At 47.9% G+C, this 17,267-nt stretch overlaps 1 protein-coding gene and 1 non-coding gene across 3 annotated transcripts in view; one reads left to right on the top strand and one right to left on the bottom strand.

Moving 5' to 3' along the window:
* The window catches only part of RDM1 (RAD52 motif containing 1), a 38,252-nt gene that overhangs the window by 5,508 nt on the left and 15,477 nt on the right, over positions 1-17,267 (top strand). The window contains exons 5-6 of one of the 2 annotated variants that reach the window (XM_049859249.1): positions 601-699; positions 4,183-4,265. In XM_049859249.1, the coding sequence (XP_049715206.1) occupies positions 601-699; positions 4,183-4,265 (182 nt within the window). Of the gene's footprint in view, positions 1-600; positions 700-4,182; positions 4,266-17,267 lie in introns of those variants that run through there. The other variant, XM_049859250.1, reaches the window with a different exon arrangement.
* Positions 4,017-4,121, bottom strand: LOC126063328 (U6 spliceosomal RNA). The gene has a single exon (XR_007514273.1). It is a non-coding gene; the product is annotated as a U6 spliceosomal RNA (small nuclear RNA).

Raw genomic sequence — 17,267 nt, 5'->3', positions numbered from 1 at the left:
GTGGAGTAGGCTCCTGTGAGTGATACCCAGGGAGAGGCCACATTTTCTGCATTACCAGCAAATCTTTCTCAGTGTGTGATTCCAGCCATTGACGCATGGCTTCGGCAGGTAGGGTCTGTTCTGTTGGAGGGTAGTTTCCATTCTTCAGTTTGAAATCTGTGTGGGATGTGAGACTTGTATGAAGTCCTGGCCTATATCTCCCTTCTGATACTTCAGGGATTTCTGGAATGGAGGGAAGCAGTAAAAATGTGCTCTGCCTGCCAGGTTGTACCTATGACAGAGCCATTTGACCATATCCTTGTGCTATGCCTGCTCTTGGAAACCCTGGTGGCATAGTGGTTAAGCACTACAGCTGCTAACCAAAGGGTCGGCAGTTCACATCCGCCAGGCGCTCCTTGGAAACTCTATGGGCAGTTCTACTCTGTCCTGTAGGGTCGCTATGAGTCGGAATTGACGGCACTGGGTTTGGTTTTGGTGATGCCTGCCCTTAATTGCTAAGATAATGATCTAAGAATTACAGATGCATTTTTATGTTTTTAAACGTATGGCATAAAAATGACCATTCAGAATTTTAAATCCATTTGTTTTGGTTGGATCTAGGGCCATTATCTTTCATTATGAAAAGGAAGATAACCCAGAAGCTTGCCATCCAGAAGGCTTTGTCAGATGCATTCCAGAAACTGTTGATTGTGGTTTTAGGTAAGACTTTTTTTTTTTTAATTGTACTTTAGGTGAAGGTTTACAAAACAAACTAGTTTCTCAACAAACAGTTAGTACACACATTGTTCTATGACTTTGGTTAACAACCCCACTGGCATGTCAGCACTCTCCCTTCTCAACCCTGGGTTCCCTATTACCAGCTTTCCTGTTCCCTCCTGCCTTCCAGTCCCTGCCCCAGGGCTGGTGTGCCCCTTTTGTCTCGTTTTGTTCCGTGGGCCTGTTCAATCTTTGACTGAAGGGTGAACCTCAGGAGTGATCTCATTACTGAGCTGAAAGGGTGTCCAGGAGCCATACTCTCAGGGTTTCTCCAGTCTCTGTCAGGCCAGCAGTCTGGTCTTCCTTTTTGAGTTAGAATTTTGTTCTACATTTTTTCTCTAACTCTGCCTGGGGCCCTCTATTGTGATCCCTGTCAGAGTTGTCAGTGGTGGTATAGGTAAGACTTTCTTGATGATCTCTGTAGCACTTCAGTTTCAATGAGCAAATAAACTCATTTTGAAAAGTTAATTGGATGAAAACCTGGATATCTAAAGCAGTCTAGATTATACTTTCATTCTCCAAACTGGTTTACAGCAACAGTCTCAAATTTCTTCCTCATGCCATCTGTGAGAAAAGTGACAGCAAATATTGCTGTCCCCAGTTTATAGGTATAGAATGACTTGCCTCAGTTCCCACAGAAAGTCTGTGTTTGATCCAGGTCTTCTTCTCGATATTACTTGCCTATCATGCAGAATGCTATTGTGATTATAAGCTTTGGACATGATGCTTGATAAAGTAGAGGGTCAGCGAAAAAGAGGAAGACCCTCCATGAGATGGATTGACACAGTGGCTGCAACAGTGGGCTTAAGGATAACAACAATTGTGAGGATGGCACAGGTCTAGGCAGTGTTTCATTCTGTTGTAGATAGGGTCACTATGAGTCAGAACAAACTCAATGGCACCTAACAACAAGAACAATGCTGCCTACCTCATGGCGGTATTGTAAGAGTAAATCAGATGAATGTAAAAAGTTTAGAACTATGCCTGCTACATGGTAAGCTGGCAAAACATATGAACTATTATTATTATCATTGTTGGTTTCCTGTTGAAGGGAGAGTTTTTTTTTTTGATGATATTTTCTTAATCAAGAATTTCATTTCAGTTTTCGTTTCATAGCACTGACATCCTAGGTGAGTATGTGCCCAACTACAGATTGGATTCTTATATAATAATCAGCTGCTTTCATGTGAGTCTGTACATCCCCTTTAAAGTGGTCATGTTGTTGGATGGCATTGATTGTGCTCCCTATTGAGTTCTGCAGTGGTGTTAATGTTACGGACTGCACCCAAAGGAAGCTTTGTGATTAGCAGAGAGTCCTCACACAGGATCGATCCCCAGCTTTACAGTCAGTTCCGACTCATAGCAACCCTATGTACAAAAGAATGAAACACTGCCTGGTCCCGCACCATCCTCACAATTATTGCTGTATTTGATCCCATTGTTGCAGCCACTGTGTCAGTCCATCTCATTGAGGGTCTTCCTCTTTTTTGCTGACCCTCTACTTTACCAAGCACGATGTCCTTTTCTAGGGATTGATTCCTCCTGATAACAGGTCCAAAGTACGTGAGACGAAGTCTCACCATCCTCACTTCTAAGGAGCATTCTGGCTGTATTTCTTCCAAGACAGATTATTCGTTCTTCTGGCACCCTATGGTATATTTCAGTATTCTTCACCAGCACCATAATTCAAGTGCATCAATTCTTCAGTGTTCCATATTCATAGTCCAGCTTTCACATGCATATGAACCCAAATCAAACCAAATCCAGTGCGCTCGAGTCGATTTCGACTTACAGAGACCCTGTAGGACAGAGTAGAACTGCCCCATAGAGTTTCCAAGGAGTGCCTGGCGGATTCGACCTTCTGACCCTTTGGTTAGCAGCCGTAGCACTTAATCACTACACGACCAGTGTTTCCCCACATGCATGTGAGACAATGGAAAATACCATGGCTTGGGCCAGGTGCACCTTAGTCCTTAAGGTGACATTTTTAATTTTTAACATTTTAAAGTGGCTTTTTGCAGCAGATTCGCCCAGTGCAATATGTTGTTTGATTTCTTGACTGCTGCTTCCATAGGCATTGATTGTGCTTACAAGAATATGAAATCCTTGACAACTTCGATATTTTCTCCATCTATCATGATGTTGCTTATTGGTCTATTTGTGCGGATTTTTGTTTTCTTTATGTTGAGGTGTAATCCATACTGAAGGCTGTTGTCTTAGTCATCTAGTGCTGCCATAACAGAAATACCACAAGTGGATGGCTTTAACAAAGAGAAATTCATTTTCTCACAGTCTGGTAGGTTACAAGTCCAAATTGAGGGCATCTGTTCCAGGGTAAGGCTTTCTTTCTCTGTCAGCTCTGGAGGAAAGTCCTTGTTCACAGTCTTCCCCTGCTTGAGGACCTTCTCAGGTGCAGGCACCCTCTGTCCAACGGACACAGTCTGCTCCTGGTGCTGCTTTCTTGGTGGTATGAAGTCCCCAACTTTCTGCTTGCTTCCCTTTCCTTTTCTCTCTTAAGAGATGAAAGGTGCTACAGGCCAAACCCCAGGGAAAATCCCTTTACTTTGGATCAGGGATATGGCCTGAGCAAGAGTGTTACACCCCACCCTAATCCTTTTAACCACAGGCCAAGATTATGATTTATAATGCATAGGAAAATCACAAAATGGAGGATAACCACACATGGCTTAACCAAGTTGACACATATATTTGGGGGACACACTTCAATCCATTACAGCCATCATTTCTAACTTAATTCCTGTCTCTAATGTGGGGCAGTTCTACTCTGTCCTATAGGGTCGTTATGAGTTGGAATCGACTCGACGGCACAGGGTACAGGGTTTAATGTTATATAATTCATCGAACCAAACCCAGTTGGTAATACGTGCTGTTCAACAAGTGTTTATGTTAAAAACTAAAATATGAGATGAGGGAACTTCAAGGAAGAGTGTTCTCATCGTCTGCTTTTAGATGTCAAAGACTGCCTAGTTCTTTGGTGCTGTCACTGTATGTGGGGTTTTTGGGTGGTGGAAATGCTTGGCCCTAAGCCAAAGGTTGGCTAACCAAAAGGGTAGCAGTTCCAGCAACTGGTTTGGTTTTTTGTGTGTTTTAATTTTATTGTGCTTTAGGTGAAAGTTTACAACACAAATTAGTTTCTCAGTTAAAAAACTTGATACACAGATTGCTTTGTGACATGGGCTGCAATCCCTGCAACGTGTAAGCACTCTCCCTCTTTCCACCCTGCGTTCCCTGTGTCCATTAAAAACATGAAATGCTTCACAAATTTGCATGTCATTATTACACAGGGGCCGTGCTAATCTTCTCTGTAGAGTTTCAATTGTAGTGTTTGTGCTGCTGAAGTGAGCTGGTTTGGTTTTTTTTTTATATGCAATAATTTTGAATTGATCATTGTTAATTTTATTTCAGAAAGTGGTAAAATAGCTCTGGAGTACAGACCCAGTGAAGAGATCATAGATGTCAGAACCGAAGAACTACAGGATTTAATTCACGTATGTGGAGATAAAAGCTCAAGGATTACATAGCCAGTGTAGCCATAATTGAAAACAATCAGCACAATTTAGAAGACTCTGGCATGCACAGAAAGCTGTTACACTTAGGAGAATATGAACCTCTGAACCTGATTTTGAATGTAAGGAATTCCTAGGGCATTCCCTGAACTCCTGGCCCTTGGCTCTGACCCCTTTTCTAAAGCTTGTAGAGCACGATTGAGAAGCATCAGAGCACCCCTACATCGTGGACAGAGGTGAGGGGGCATCCTACCCCTTCAGGGCTTAGGGGTGCTAGGCTGCTTGAACACAGGCCTCTTAGAACTCGCCTCAAACTGGATCCCAGGGGTTTGGAAACAAAATATCTATGGCCTCGAGTGTGATTAAGCTATAGTGCGGTTATGCTTTTAAAAACTATTACACCTTTCAAATAAGGTGTATTACCTAGATCTCGGCATCTCACATCTTATATGAAATGAAATGTTTTGCTGAAGAACCTTTTTGTAAATCTATTATATGAGTGCCCTAAATTAGGCATTAAGCTGCCCAGGTAGTTTCTAAAAAACCTTTACTACCTCTAAGATGTTTTCTTTAAAAATAGTGACAATAATAATAAAAAAGTTAGGAGCAGGAAGATGTGTTTCATCGACCTGGATCAATGGGAACTTAATTTGGGGGCTAGATGTGTGATTACTTAGCTCATGCCAAAGTTGCAAAGTGTTTTGATTTGAAGAGAAGAAGGTAGAGAAAGAGGAGGTCATTCTCTCCTGAAAAAGTATTTGAAGGTTTTTCAAGTAAAATAATTATTTTAATTAAGTTAAATGGAACCCAGTCAAGGGCACTTCAGGTTTATCCGAGATTGGGCTTTAAGAAGTCTAGCTTCCTAAATCACATTGATTAAGGGTAGGGTTGTACACCCGATTATTGTAATTCTTGTCAGTAAGTTGTATACCTGTAAAAAGTTGAATTAGCAAAAGTTGTGTGATAGATATATTCACAACAACGACAAAAAAAAAAAGGAAGAAGAAGAAAGAGTAGCTGCTGAGGCTGCTTATATACAGCCAAAAACCTCAGGGAATTTGGTTTCCTGGTTTGGAGGTTTAGGGTCATGTTTTCATGGAACATCCTAGTTAATTGGCTTAATAGCATATTTAGTGCTTCTGTTCTACCTCCTAGTTCACTGCATAGTGCCTGGGGTCTTAAAAGTTTGCAAGCAGCCATCTAAGGCACATCAATTGGTCTCCATTCACCTGGAGCAAAAGAGGAAGAAGGAGAGTCAGGTATAGGAGGAGGATATGGAATGTGTGGCTAATTGCCTCCATGAACAACTGCCTGCTTTGCCATGAGACCAGAAGAACTGCATGGTGCCTGGCTACCATGACTGAACATTTTGATCAAAGACTCTATATGAGAATCCTGATCAAAGCGGGGAAGGCGCAAAACAGAATTTCAAATTCTCATGGATTGTAGACTTTCTGGAGCCATGGAGGCTGGATGAACCCTGAACTATTACCCTGAGATAATCTTTAAACCTTGAACAAAAACTATCCCTTGAAGTCATTTGAAAACCAAACAATAGTATAGTTAAAAAGGCCTGCCTTGAGCATTATGCTTGTATAAGAACTATCTATATGCGATCAAATCGACAACAGCAACTTAAAAGATTAGATAGGAGCCTTAGGGTGCAGTGAGTTTATGTTAATTAGGGAGGAACAACTCAGAAAAGGAGGGTAAGAATGGTTGCACAACTTGAAAAATGTAATCGGTGTCACTAAATTGTACATGTAGAAACTGTTGGATTGGTTTATGCTGTGCTATGTATATTCTCAAGAACAAAATTAATTTAGAAGGAAAAAAGTCTTGGTTCCTGTTAAATGTAAGAGGAAGGGATTTATCCTTGGTGCTAAAGATTTCAGAAGCCTGATTAAAACCAAAGGCCCATCCTTAACAGACCAGTCCTGAAATCGGTTCAATTTTAAAACCGTTACTGTGTGCCAAGGCATATGCTAGGCAATGGGAAAGACAGGATAAAACCTCCTTCTCTTGGAGTTGGAGTTCACGTGCTAGGAGTTGTGCTAGCAAGTAAACAAGAAAATAAAAGATTATAAGAAGGGCTATAAAGGAAACAAACGGGTGTTGGGTACGGCATTTCAAGAAAAGTCTTCAACATGCTGACTTTCACATCCTTGTCTCTGTACGCAAAGGTGGACCTCTGAAAAGTGGGGTTGTTACTTTTTCTGTATTAATCGCCATGTTGAATCAAGGTGGGATGGGGAAGTTTTTCCATGCCAATGTAAAGTGCTATGCACTTGGATTCAGTCCCTCACTCTCAGACCAAATTGCCCACTCCCTAAGACCTTCCTACAGAAAGTTTGGCGTCCTCACTGATTAGTGGTACCCCCTACCTGACAGAGTGGTGAGTTAATAATCAATATGGAAAAGAGGATACAGAGAGCTGAGGAAATAGCAGCCTCTTAGAGTAAAATAACTTTAATGTGTGTTCGTACCCCCTGGCCTCACTAAATAGCATTTATTTTGTAGGTCAGTTATTCCTGCCACAGGGAGGAAGAATGTCTGGATTTCAGTTTGGAGGAAGAGGAGGTCTGGCTGCCAGAAACTGACTAGCACTTTTGACTATGCAGAGAGGCTGGTGAAGCAATCTGTCCCTGTGGCTGGAGCCTGAGGGCAGTGAGAGGGGGACTGAAAGAACCCGAATCCTCCCTTGCTTTCAGGGTGAGGATGAGGGAGGGGATGTGAAATCCTGTCACCTCTGCAGAAGGAAAGCTTGGGCCCTGGTGATTCTAGGAAAACGGCTCACCCTAGTGGCTTGGAACTGGTCTCTGATGCAGCTAAATAAAGGTGGTGCGTAAACAAGGGTGTCATAAATAAAGGGTGGGGCACGCGGTGGGGGAGGGGCACAGGGTTGCTAATGGTTGCGCCTGTGTCTTGATGGTTCATAACGGTTCGGCTCCCGCTAAGAGCGCGGCGCCCCGTACCCTCCGAGTGTCATGTCCGGGTTCTGCCTCTGGGCCCCACCGCTCCACCTCGCGCCGCAACCACTGTGGCTTCCGGTCCATGCGACACTGCTTCCAGAGTGGGCCCGGAATCTGGTCCAGCCGACGTCTGACCTCCCCCCCAGGGCTGACTGAACCCTAGTCTTTGCCCTCCCCTGATATCCCACCTGAATTGTACCCTATGCTTACACCCCGGCCCCAGTCAGGGGGCTCTGACTACGTGGAGTTCGCGGCTCCAGCCCAGATGTTGGCCCGGCCTCAGGAGTTCTTTGAGACTTTGGGCACTGATTGGGCTCCACAGCTGCCTCCCAGATCTAATGGGTTTGCTGGCGCACATCAGGATCTGAATGACAACTCAGAGTCGGAGGTTCCCAGAGGTGGTTCCGATGCTCGACTGGGGTCAGAATCACGCCGTAGCTCTGCCTCGACTCAAAAGTAAGATTGAAACTCCAGGGATGAATCAGGCTGAAGGTCACCAGTCATTTGAAATACTTGTTCCATCTCTAGTCATAGTTCAAAACCACCGAAGGTTATTCTTTCACCTCCAAATCTCATAAAGGACCTGGCACAGCATCTGCTTGCTAAGGTTGTTAGAACCTCAGGCCAATTTGCAAAAATACCTAACCGAAAGCCCAACCTGTGGATGACTATCTTCTAGACCCAAATTGGGATATACTGTATCCTCCAGACACCCTACCTCTGGGATTCCTAGGGACCGCAGATCAGCCTCCAGAGCTCCCTGAATTTGGTCCTATTCTACCTACAGTGGGACACCCTGAGCTTCCTGGGGAGGAGGAACCTTCAGTTGAACAAGGGGCCCCAGCTTAGACTTCAGAGGCCCCTCAGTCAGTGAAACCTTACCTAGCCCATCAGGAGGCCCCACATCTGTCTCTAGAGTCCCCTACGGAGATGCAACCGTCTCCACTCCAGCAGGAAGGCCCTGCTGAGACTTTGCAGAGCCCTGAAGAGGTTAAACCTCCAGTCCAGCAGGAGGCCCCATCTCAGTCTCCAGAGTCCCCTCAGGAGGTAGAACCTTTTTCAGTCCAGAAAGAGCCTTCAGCTGAACTTTCAGAGCCCCCTGAGATTGGAGAAACTTCTCCAGTCCAGCAAGGGGCACCAACACAGCTTCCAGAGACCCCTAAGGTAGGAGAGCCTTTTCCTATAGAGCAGTTCAGACTCCAGAGGCACCTGAGGAGAATGAACCTTCTCTAACCCAGGAGGAGGCCCAGATTCAGTCTCTAAAGCCACCTAAGGCAGTTATACCTCAGACTTCAGTGCTTCACAAGGTGATTCTTCAACCTCCAGGTCAGAATCAAACTCATCATTCAACCTTGTCCAGTATCACAATTCAACCAGTGGGGTAGACCTTACCCTAACCCCAGAGCCTGATAAGGAGGTTCAATCATTTTCAACTCAGCAGGAAGCCCCAGCACAACCTCAAAGCCCTCTGAGGAGACTGAAGCTTCTCCGGTCCCAGAAGAGGCTCCAGCTCCTCTTCCAAAGCCCTCTGAGGAAGTTGAAACTTTTGCAGTCCCACAGGAGGCTCCAGTTTACCCTCGAAAGCTGTGTGAGGAGGTGGAACCTTCTCCAGTCCAGGAGGAAGCCCCACTGCAGCTTCCAAATGCTACTGAATAAGTTCTAGCCTCTCCCACCCAGCAGGAGACCCCAGCTCTGCCTCCACACAGCCCAGAAGGGGTTGCGTCTTCAGTTCATCAAGAAGCTCCAGCATAGTCTCCAATGCTTCCACAGGAGGTTAAACCTTCTCCAACCAACGAGGATGCCCCAGCTCAGACTCCTGAGCCCCCTGAGGTGGTTGAATCCTCTCCAGTTCAGCAGGAAGTTCCAGGTCCACCTCCAGAGTGTCCTGAGGAGTTAAATCTTCTCGAGTCCAGCCAAAAACTCCAGCTGTCTTTCCAGAGATCCCTGAGGAAGAAGCCCCAGCACAGCCTGTGAAGCCTCCCCAGGAGGTCAAAACTCCAACTGAACAGGAGGCCCCAGTTCCACCTCCAGAGCTCCCTGAGGAGGTTGAACCTTCTCCAGTGCAACAGGAAGTTCCAGCACAGTCTCCAAAGCCCTCTGAGGGTATTGAACCTTCTCCAAACCAGCAGGAATTTCCAGCTGAGCCTCCAGGGCCCCCCGAAGAAATTAAACCTCCAACAGGACAGGAGGCTCAAGCTCTGCCTCCAGAGCTCCCTGAGGAGGGTGAACCTTCTCCAGTGCAGCAGGAAGGCCCAGCACAGCTTCCAAAACCTCAGCAAGAGCTTTAGCCTCCAACTCAACAGGAGGCCCTAGCTCCACTTCAAGAGCTCCCTGAGGACGGTGAACCTTCTCCAGTCCAACAGGAAGGGACAGCACAGCCACCAAAGCCTCCCCAGGAGGTTAAACCTTTTCCAGCCCAACAGGAGGCCCTGGTTCAGCCTCCAGGGCCCACTGAGGAGGTTCAACATTCTCCAGTTGAGCAGGAAGCCCCAGTATAACCACAAAGGCCTCTCCATGAGGTTAAACCTATTCCAGTTCTGCACGAAGCTCCAGCTCAGCTTCCTCCCCACGAGACTGAACCTTCTCCAGGCTACCAGAGGTTCCACATCAACCTCCAGAGCACCCTGAGGGAGTTAAGCCTTCTCCAAACCACAAGGAAACCCGAGCCCAACCTCCAAAACCTCCCCAGAAGGTTAAACCCCCAATACATCATGAAGCCCAGGCACAACCTCCAAACCCCTAGGAGGGTATTGCACCTTTTTTTTTTTTTTTTAATTAATTTTTATTAAGCTTCAAGTGAACATTTACCATTCCAATCAGTCTGTCACATGTAGGTTTACATACATCTTACTCCCTTCTCCCACTTGCTCTCCCCCTATTGAGTCAGCCCTTTCAGTCTCTCGTTTCGTGCCAATTTTGCCATCTTCCCTCTCTCTCTATCTTCCCATCCCCCCTCCAGTCAAGAGTTGCCAACACACTCTCCAGTGTCCACCTGATTTAATTAGCTCACTCTTCATCAGCATCTCTCTCCCCCCCACTGACCAGTCCTTTTCATGCCTGATGATTTGTCTTCGGGGATGGTTCCTGTCCTGAGCCATCAGAAGTTCTGGGGAGCATTGTCTCTGGGATTCCTCTAGTCACAGTCATACCATTAGGTATGGTCTTTTCATGAGAATTTGGGGTCTGTATCCCATTGGTCTCCTGCTCCCTCAGGAGTTGTCTGTTGTGCTCCCTGACAGGGCAGACATCGATTGTGGCCGGGCACCAACTAGTTCTTCTGGTCTCAGGATAATATAGGTCTCTGGTTCATGTGGCCCTTTCTGTCTCTTGGGTTCTTAGTTGTCGTGTGACCTTGGTGTTCTTCCTTTGCCTTTGCTCCAGGTGGGTTGAGACCAATTGATGCATCTTAGATGGCCGCTTGTTGGGATTTAGGACCCCAGGCGCCACAATTCAAAGTGGGATGCAGAATGTTTTCATAATAGAATTATTTTGCCCATTGACTTAGAAGTCCCCTCAAACCAAGTTCCCCAGACCCCAGCCCCTGCTCCGCTGACCTTTGAAGCTTTCATTTTATCCCGGAAACCTCTTTGCTTTTAGTCCAGTCCAATTAGGCTGACCTTCCTTGTATTGAGTGTTGTCTTTCCCTTCACCCAAAGCAGTTCTTATCTACAGATTGATCCATAAAAAGCCCTCTCCCTCCCTGCCTCCCTTCCCCCCTGTAACCACAAAAGTATGTGTTCTTCTCCGTTTTTTCTATTTCTCAAGATCTTATAATAGTGGTCTTATACAATATTTGTCCTTTTGCAACTGACTCATTTCGCTCAGCATAATGCCTTCCAGATTCCTCCATGTTATGAAATGTTTCAGAGATTCGTCACTGTTCTTTATCGATGCGTAGTATTCCATTGTGTGAATATACCACAATTTATTTACCCATTCATCCGTTGACGGACATCTTGGTTGCTTCCAGCTTTTTGCTATTGTAAACAGTGCTGCAATAAACATGGGTGTGCATATATCTGTTTGTGTGAAGGCTCTTGTATCTCTAGGGTATATTCCGAGGAGTGGGATTTCAGGGTTGTATGGTAGTTCTATTTCTAACTGTTTAAGATAACACCAGATGGATTTCCAAAGTGGTTGTACCATTTTACATTCCCACCAGCAGTGTATGAGAGTTCCAATCTCTCCGCAGCCTCTCCAACATTTATTATTTTGTGTTTTTTGGATTAATGCCAGTCTAGTTGGTGTGAGATGGAATCTCATCGTAGTTTTAATTTGCATTTCTCTAATGGCTAATGATCGGGAGCATTTTCTCATGTATCTGTTGGCTGCCTGAATATCTTCTTTAGTGAAATGTGTGTTCATATCCTTTGGCCACTTCTTGATTGGGTTGTTTGTCTTTTTGTGGTTGAGTTTTGACAGAATCATGTAGATTTTAGAGATCAGGCGCTGGTCTGAGATGTCATAGCTGAATATTCTTTCCCAGTCTGTAGGTGGTCTTTTTACTCTTTTATTGCACCTTTTTTAACCCAGCAGCAGTTTTCAACGGAGCATTCAAGGCCGCCCAAGGAAATTAAACCTTCTTAACCCAGGAGGAGGCTCCTGCTCAGGCTTCAAAGCCCACTGAGGAAGCTGGACCTTCTCGAGTACAGCAGGGGGACACATACCAGGCTGCAGAGGTCCCTGAAGAGGTGGAACCTTCTCCAGTCCAGCAGGAGGCCCCAGCTAAACCTCTAGAGGGTCCTATGGAGGTTATAACTAAAACTACTGCAAATCATGAGGTTCTACCAGCAGGTCAGAATCAACCTTATCTTTCAAACTTGCCCAATGTTACAGTTAAACCTGTTGATCTGTGGCTTAGCCTAACTCCAGAACCCACTAAGGAGGTTGAGTCATGTCCAACCCAGAGGTCCCAGCTCAGCCTCCAGAGCCCCCTGAGAAGGTGAAACTTTCCTCAGTTCAACCTTGAACCTTTTCCAAGGCAGCACGAGTCCCCAACTGAGTCTCCAAAGCCCACTGAGGGGGTTGAACTTTCTCCAGTCCAACTAGAGGTCCCAACTCAGCCTCCAGAGCCCTGAAATGAGGTTTGAGCCCTACCCTCAATGCATGCTGGAGTGACAATTCAACCTCCAGGTCATTCTCAAGCTCACCATTCAGTCTTCCCCAAAGTATCAGTTAAACCCATGGTTGAGCATTCTCCAGCACAACGGGATGCCCCAGTTCAGCCTCCAGAGTCCCCTGAGGAGGTTGGACTCTTCAACCAAGGAGGAAATCCTAGCTCAGCCTCCAGATCCACCTAAGGAGGTTGAACCTGTTTCAGTTCAGCAGGAGGACCCAGCTCGACTTCCAGATCCTCCTGACGATTCCCAACCTTCTTCAGTCAAGCAGAAGGACCCACCACAGCCCACAGAGCCGAATAAAAAGGATGAAACTTCTCCCACACACCAGGAGGACCTCGCTCAGCCTGCAGAGTTCCTTGAGGAGGTTGAATATTCACCTATTCAACTGGATGACCCAACACAGATCCCAGACCCTGTTAAAGAGGATGAGCCTTCTCCAACCCAGCAGGAAGACCCACCTCTACCTCCAGAGCCCCCTGAGGAGGTTGTACCTCCTCCAGTCCTGCATGAGGGCATAGCTCAAACTCCAGAGTTCCCTACAGAGGTTGTAACTCAACCAGCAGTGCATCATGAGGTGAAGGTTTCACCTCTAGGTCAAGGTGAAACTCAGCATCCAACATTGGTCAAAGTCGCAGTTAAATCTCTCTGGAGCTTACTGTAACTACAGAAACCACTACAGAGGTTCAACCTTCTCCGGAACAGCAGGAAGCCACAACTCAACCCCCAGAGCCCCTTGTTGAGGTTGAACCTTCTCCAAGCCAGCTGGTGGCCCCAACTCAAACTCTAGAGCATCCTACAGAGGATGTACCTTCTCCAGACCAGCAAGAGGTCTCATCACAGTCTCCAGAGTCCACGGAGGAGGTTGAGCTATCTCCAGCCCCACAGGAGGCCCTAGCTCAGCCTCCAATGCCCACCAAGGAGGTTGAACCATATCTAGCCCTGCAGGAGGCCTCACCTCAGCCTCCAGAGTTTCCTACGAAGGTTGGACCTTCTCCAGTCCAGCAGGAAGACTCAACAGAGCCTGTAGATGTCACTGAAGAGGTCCAAGTTCCTTCAGGCCAGCAGGAAGCCCCAGCTCAGACTCCAGAGTCCCCCGAGGAGGTAGAACCTTCCCCAGCCCAACAGGAATCCCCAGTGCAACCTCCAAAGCCCTGAGGAGATTGAACCTTCTGCAGTCCACCAGGAAGCTCCAGCTCAGCCTCCAAAGCCCTCTGAGGAAGTTGAACCTCTCCAGTCCAGCAGCGTTCCCCAAGTACACCTGTAGAGCGCCCTGAGGAGGTTGAACCCTCTCCAGACCATCAGGAGGTTCCAGGTCTACCTCCAAAGCGCCCTGAGGAGGTTGAACCTTCTTCAGCCAGGGGCCCCAGCTCTGCTTCCAGAGCTCTCTCAGGAGGAAGCCCCAGCACACCCACCAAAGCCTCCCCAAGAGTTCAAACCTCCAACTGAGGAGGGGGTCCCAGTTCTATCTCCAGAGCTCCCTGAGGAGTTTGAACCTTTTCCAGTGCAGCAGGAAGTTCCAGCACAGCCTCCAAAGCCCTCTGAGGGTATTGAGCCTTCTCCACACCAGCAGGAATTTCCAGCTGAGCCTCCAAGGCCCCCCAAAGAAGTTAAACTGCCAACACAACAGGGGGCCCCAGATCTGCCTCCAGAGCTCCCTGAGGAGGGTGAACCTTCTGTAGTGCAGCAGGAAGCCCCAGCACAGCCTTCAAAACCTCACCAAGAGATTAAAGCTCCAACCTAACAGGAGGCCCCAGCTCCACTTCCAGAGCTCCCTGAGAAGGGTGAACCTTCTCTAGTCCAACAGGAAGTGCCAACACAGGAACCTAAGCCTCACCAGGGGGTTGCGCCCTCACCAACCCAACAGGAGCCCCTGGTTCTGCCTACAGAGTCCACTGAAGAGGTCGAAACTTCTCAAATCGAGCAGGAAGCCCCAGTACAACCAGCAAGGCCTCTCCATGAATTGAAACCTCCAGTTCAACAGGAAGCTCCAGCTCAGCTTCCAGAGCCTCCCCATGAGGTTGAACCTTCCCCAGGGCAGCAGGAGGCTCCAGCTAAGCCTCCAAAGTGCTCTGAGGAAGTTGTACATTCTCCAGTCCAGGAGAAAGCCAAAGCACAGCCTCTGAGGATTTGAACCTTCTCCAGTCCAAAAGTAGGCTCCAGATCAGCCTCCATAGCCCCATGAGTGGGTTAAGCCTCCAGTCCAGCAGGAAACCCTAGCACAACCTCCAAAACCTCCCTGGGAGGTTAAACCCCCAATACATCATGAAGCCCAGGCACAACCTCCAAACCCCTTGGAGGGTATTGCACCTTTTCTAACCGAGCAGCAGTTTCCAGCTGAGCCTTCAAGGCCCTCTGAGGAAATTAAACCTTCTTCAACCCAGGAAGAGGCTCCTGCTCAGGCTACAAAGCCCGCTGAGGAAGCTGGACCTTCTCCAGTACAGCAGGGGGACACACATCAGCCTGCACAGCTCCCTGAAGACGTGGAACCTTCTCCAGTCCGGCAGGTGGCCCCAGCTAAACCTCTGGAGCCTCCTACAGAGGTTATAACTCAAACTACCACAAATCATGAGGTTCCACCACCAGGTCAGAATCAATGTTATCTTTCAAACTTGCCCAGTGGTCCAGTGAAACCTGTTGATCTGTGGCTTACCCTAACTCCAGAACCCACTAAGGAGGTTCACTTATGCCTGACCCAGCATGAGTTCAGAGACTCCTGAGAAGGTGAAACCTTCCTCAGTCCAACCTCCTGAGGAGGCTAAACCTTCTCCAAGCCAGCAGGAGTACCCAGCTAAGCCTCCAAAGCCCACTGAAGAAGTTGAACTTTCTCCAGGCCACCTAGAGGTCCCAGTTCAGCCTCCAGAGCCCCGAATGAGGCTCTACGCTCATTGCATGATGGAGAGAGAATTCAACCTCCAGGTCATCCTCAAGCTCACTGTTCAGTCTTGCCTAAAGCATCAGTTAAACCCATGGTTGAGCATTCTCCAGCATAACGGGATGCCCCAGTTCAGCCTCCAGAGTCCCCTGAGGACGTTGAACATTCTTCAGTTTAGCCGGAGGACCCAATTCAACTTCCAGATCCCCCTGATGATTCCCAACCTTCTACAGTCAAGCAGGAGGACCCACTGCAGCTCAAAAAAAAAAAAAAAAATTTTTTTTTTTAAAGAGCCCAATAATAGGGATGAAACTTCGCCAACACACCAGGATGACCTAGCTCAGCCTCCAGAGCTCCTTGAGGAGTTTGAACATTCAGCCATTGAACTAGTTGACCCAACACAGATCCCAGACCCCATTAAAGAGGATGAGCCTTCTCCAACCCAGTAGGAAGACCCACCTCTACCTCCAGAGCCCCCTGAGGAGGTTGAGCCTTCTTCAGTCCTGCAAAAGGGCCTAGCTCCACCTCCAGAGTTCCCTACAGAGGTTGTAACTCAACCAGCAGGGCATCATGAGGTGACGGGTTTACCTCCAGGTCAAGGTGAAACTCAGCGTCCAACTTTGGCCAAAGTCACAGCTAAATCTCTCTATCTGGAGGTTACCATAAGTACAGAAACCACTACAGAGTTTCAACCTTCTTCAGAACAGCAGGAGGCCACAACTCAATCTCCAGAGCCCCTTGTTGAGGTTGAACCTTCTCCAAGCCAGCTGGTAGCCCCAATTCAAACTCCAGAGCATCCTACAGAGGATGGACCTTCTCCAGACCAGCAAGAGGTCCTATCACAGTCTTTAGAGTCCACTGAGGAGGTTAAACCATCTCCAGTCCTGCAGGAGGCCTCAGCTCAGCCTCCGGAGTCTCCTTCGGAGGTTGGACCTTCTCCCTTCCAGCAGTAAGTCCCAGCACAGTCTCCAATGCTTCCACAGAAGGTTAAACCTTCTACAACCGAGGAGAAGGCCCCAGTTCAGACTCCAGAGCCCCCTGAGAAGGTTGAACTTTCCCCAGTCCAGCAGAAAGCTCCAGCACTACCTCCAAAGCCTCTAGAGGAAGCTGGAACTTTTCCAGTCCTGCAGGAGTCCCCAGCTCTGCCTCCACAGCCATCAGAGGAGGTTGAGCCCACTCCAGTACAGCAGGAAGCCATAGCACAGTCTCTGAAGTCTCCGGAGGAGGTGAAACCTTCAAAACAGGAGGAGATCCCAGGTCTGCCAACAGAGCGACCTGAGGAGTTTGAGGCTTCTCCAGTGCAGCAGAAAGCCCCAGCTCAGCCCCCAGAGGCCTCTGAAGAGGTAGAACCTCCTCTAGTCCAGCAGGAGGCTCCAGCTCAGCCTCCAAAGCCCTCTGAGGAGGCCGAACCTCCTCTAGTCAAGCAGAAAGTCCCAGTTCAGCCACCAGAGCCCTCTGAGGAGGCAGAACCTTCTCCAACCCAGCAGAAGGCCCCAGAGCCCTCTGAGGAGGTTGAACCTTCCCCAGTCCAACAGGAATCCCCAGCACAGCCTCCAGAGCTCTGAGGAGGTTGAACCTTCTCTAGTCCAGCAGAAAGTCCCAGCCTCAACAGCTCTCTGAGGAGGTTGAAGTTTCTCCAGTCCCGCAGGAGGCTCCAGCTAAGCCTGCAAAGCCCTCTGAGGAGCTTGAACCTTCTCCAACCCAGCAGGAAGCCCCAGGTCAGCCTCCAAAGCCCTCTGAGCAGGTCAAACATTCTCTAGTCTGGTAGGAATCCCCCGCTCAGCCTCCAAAGCCCTCTGAGGGTATTGAACCTTCTTGAAAGCAGTAGGAATTTCCAGCTGAGCCTCCAAGGTCTCCTGAAGAAATTAAACCTCCAACACAACAGGAGGCCCCAGCTCAAGTTCCAGAGCTCCCTGAGGAGGGCAAACCTTCTCCAGTCCAACAGGAAGTGCGAGCACAGCCACCAAAGCCTCCCCAGGAGGTGAAACAGGAGGCCCCAGTTCAGCCTGCAGAGCCCACT

Source organism: Elephas maximus, chromosome 19 (genome assembly GCF_024166365.1).
Source record: "Elephas maximus indicus isolate mEleMax1 chromosome 19, mEleMax1 primary haplotype, whole genome shotgun sequence".
NCBI classification, from domain to species: Eukaryota; Metazoa; Chordata; class Mammalia; order Proboscidea; family Elephantidae; genus Elephas; species Elephas maximus.
This window is presented reverse-complemented; position numbering and strand designations above follow the sequence as displayed.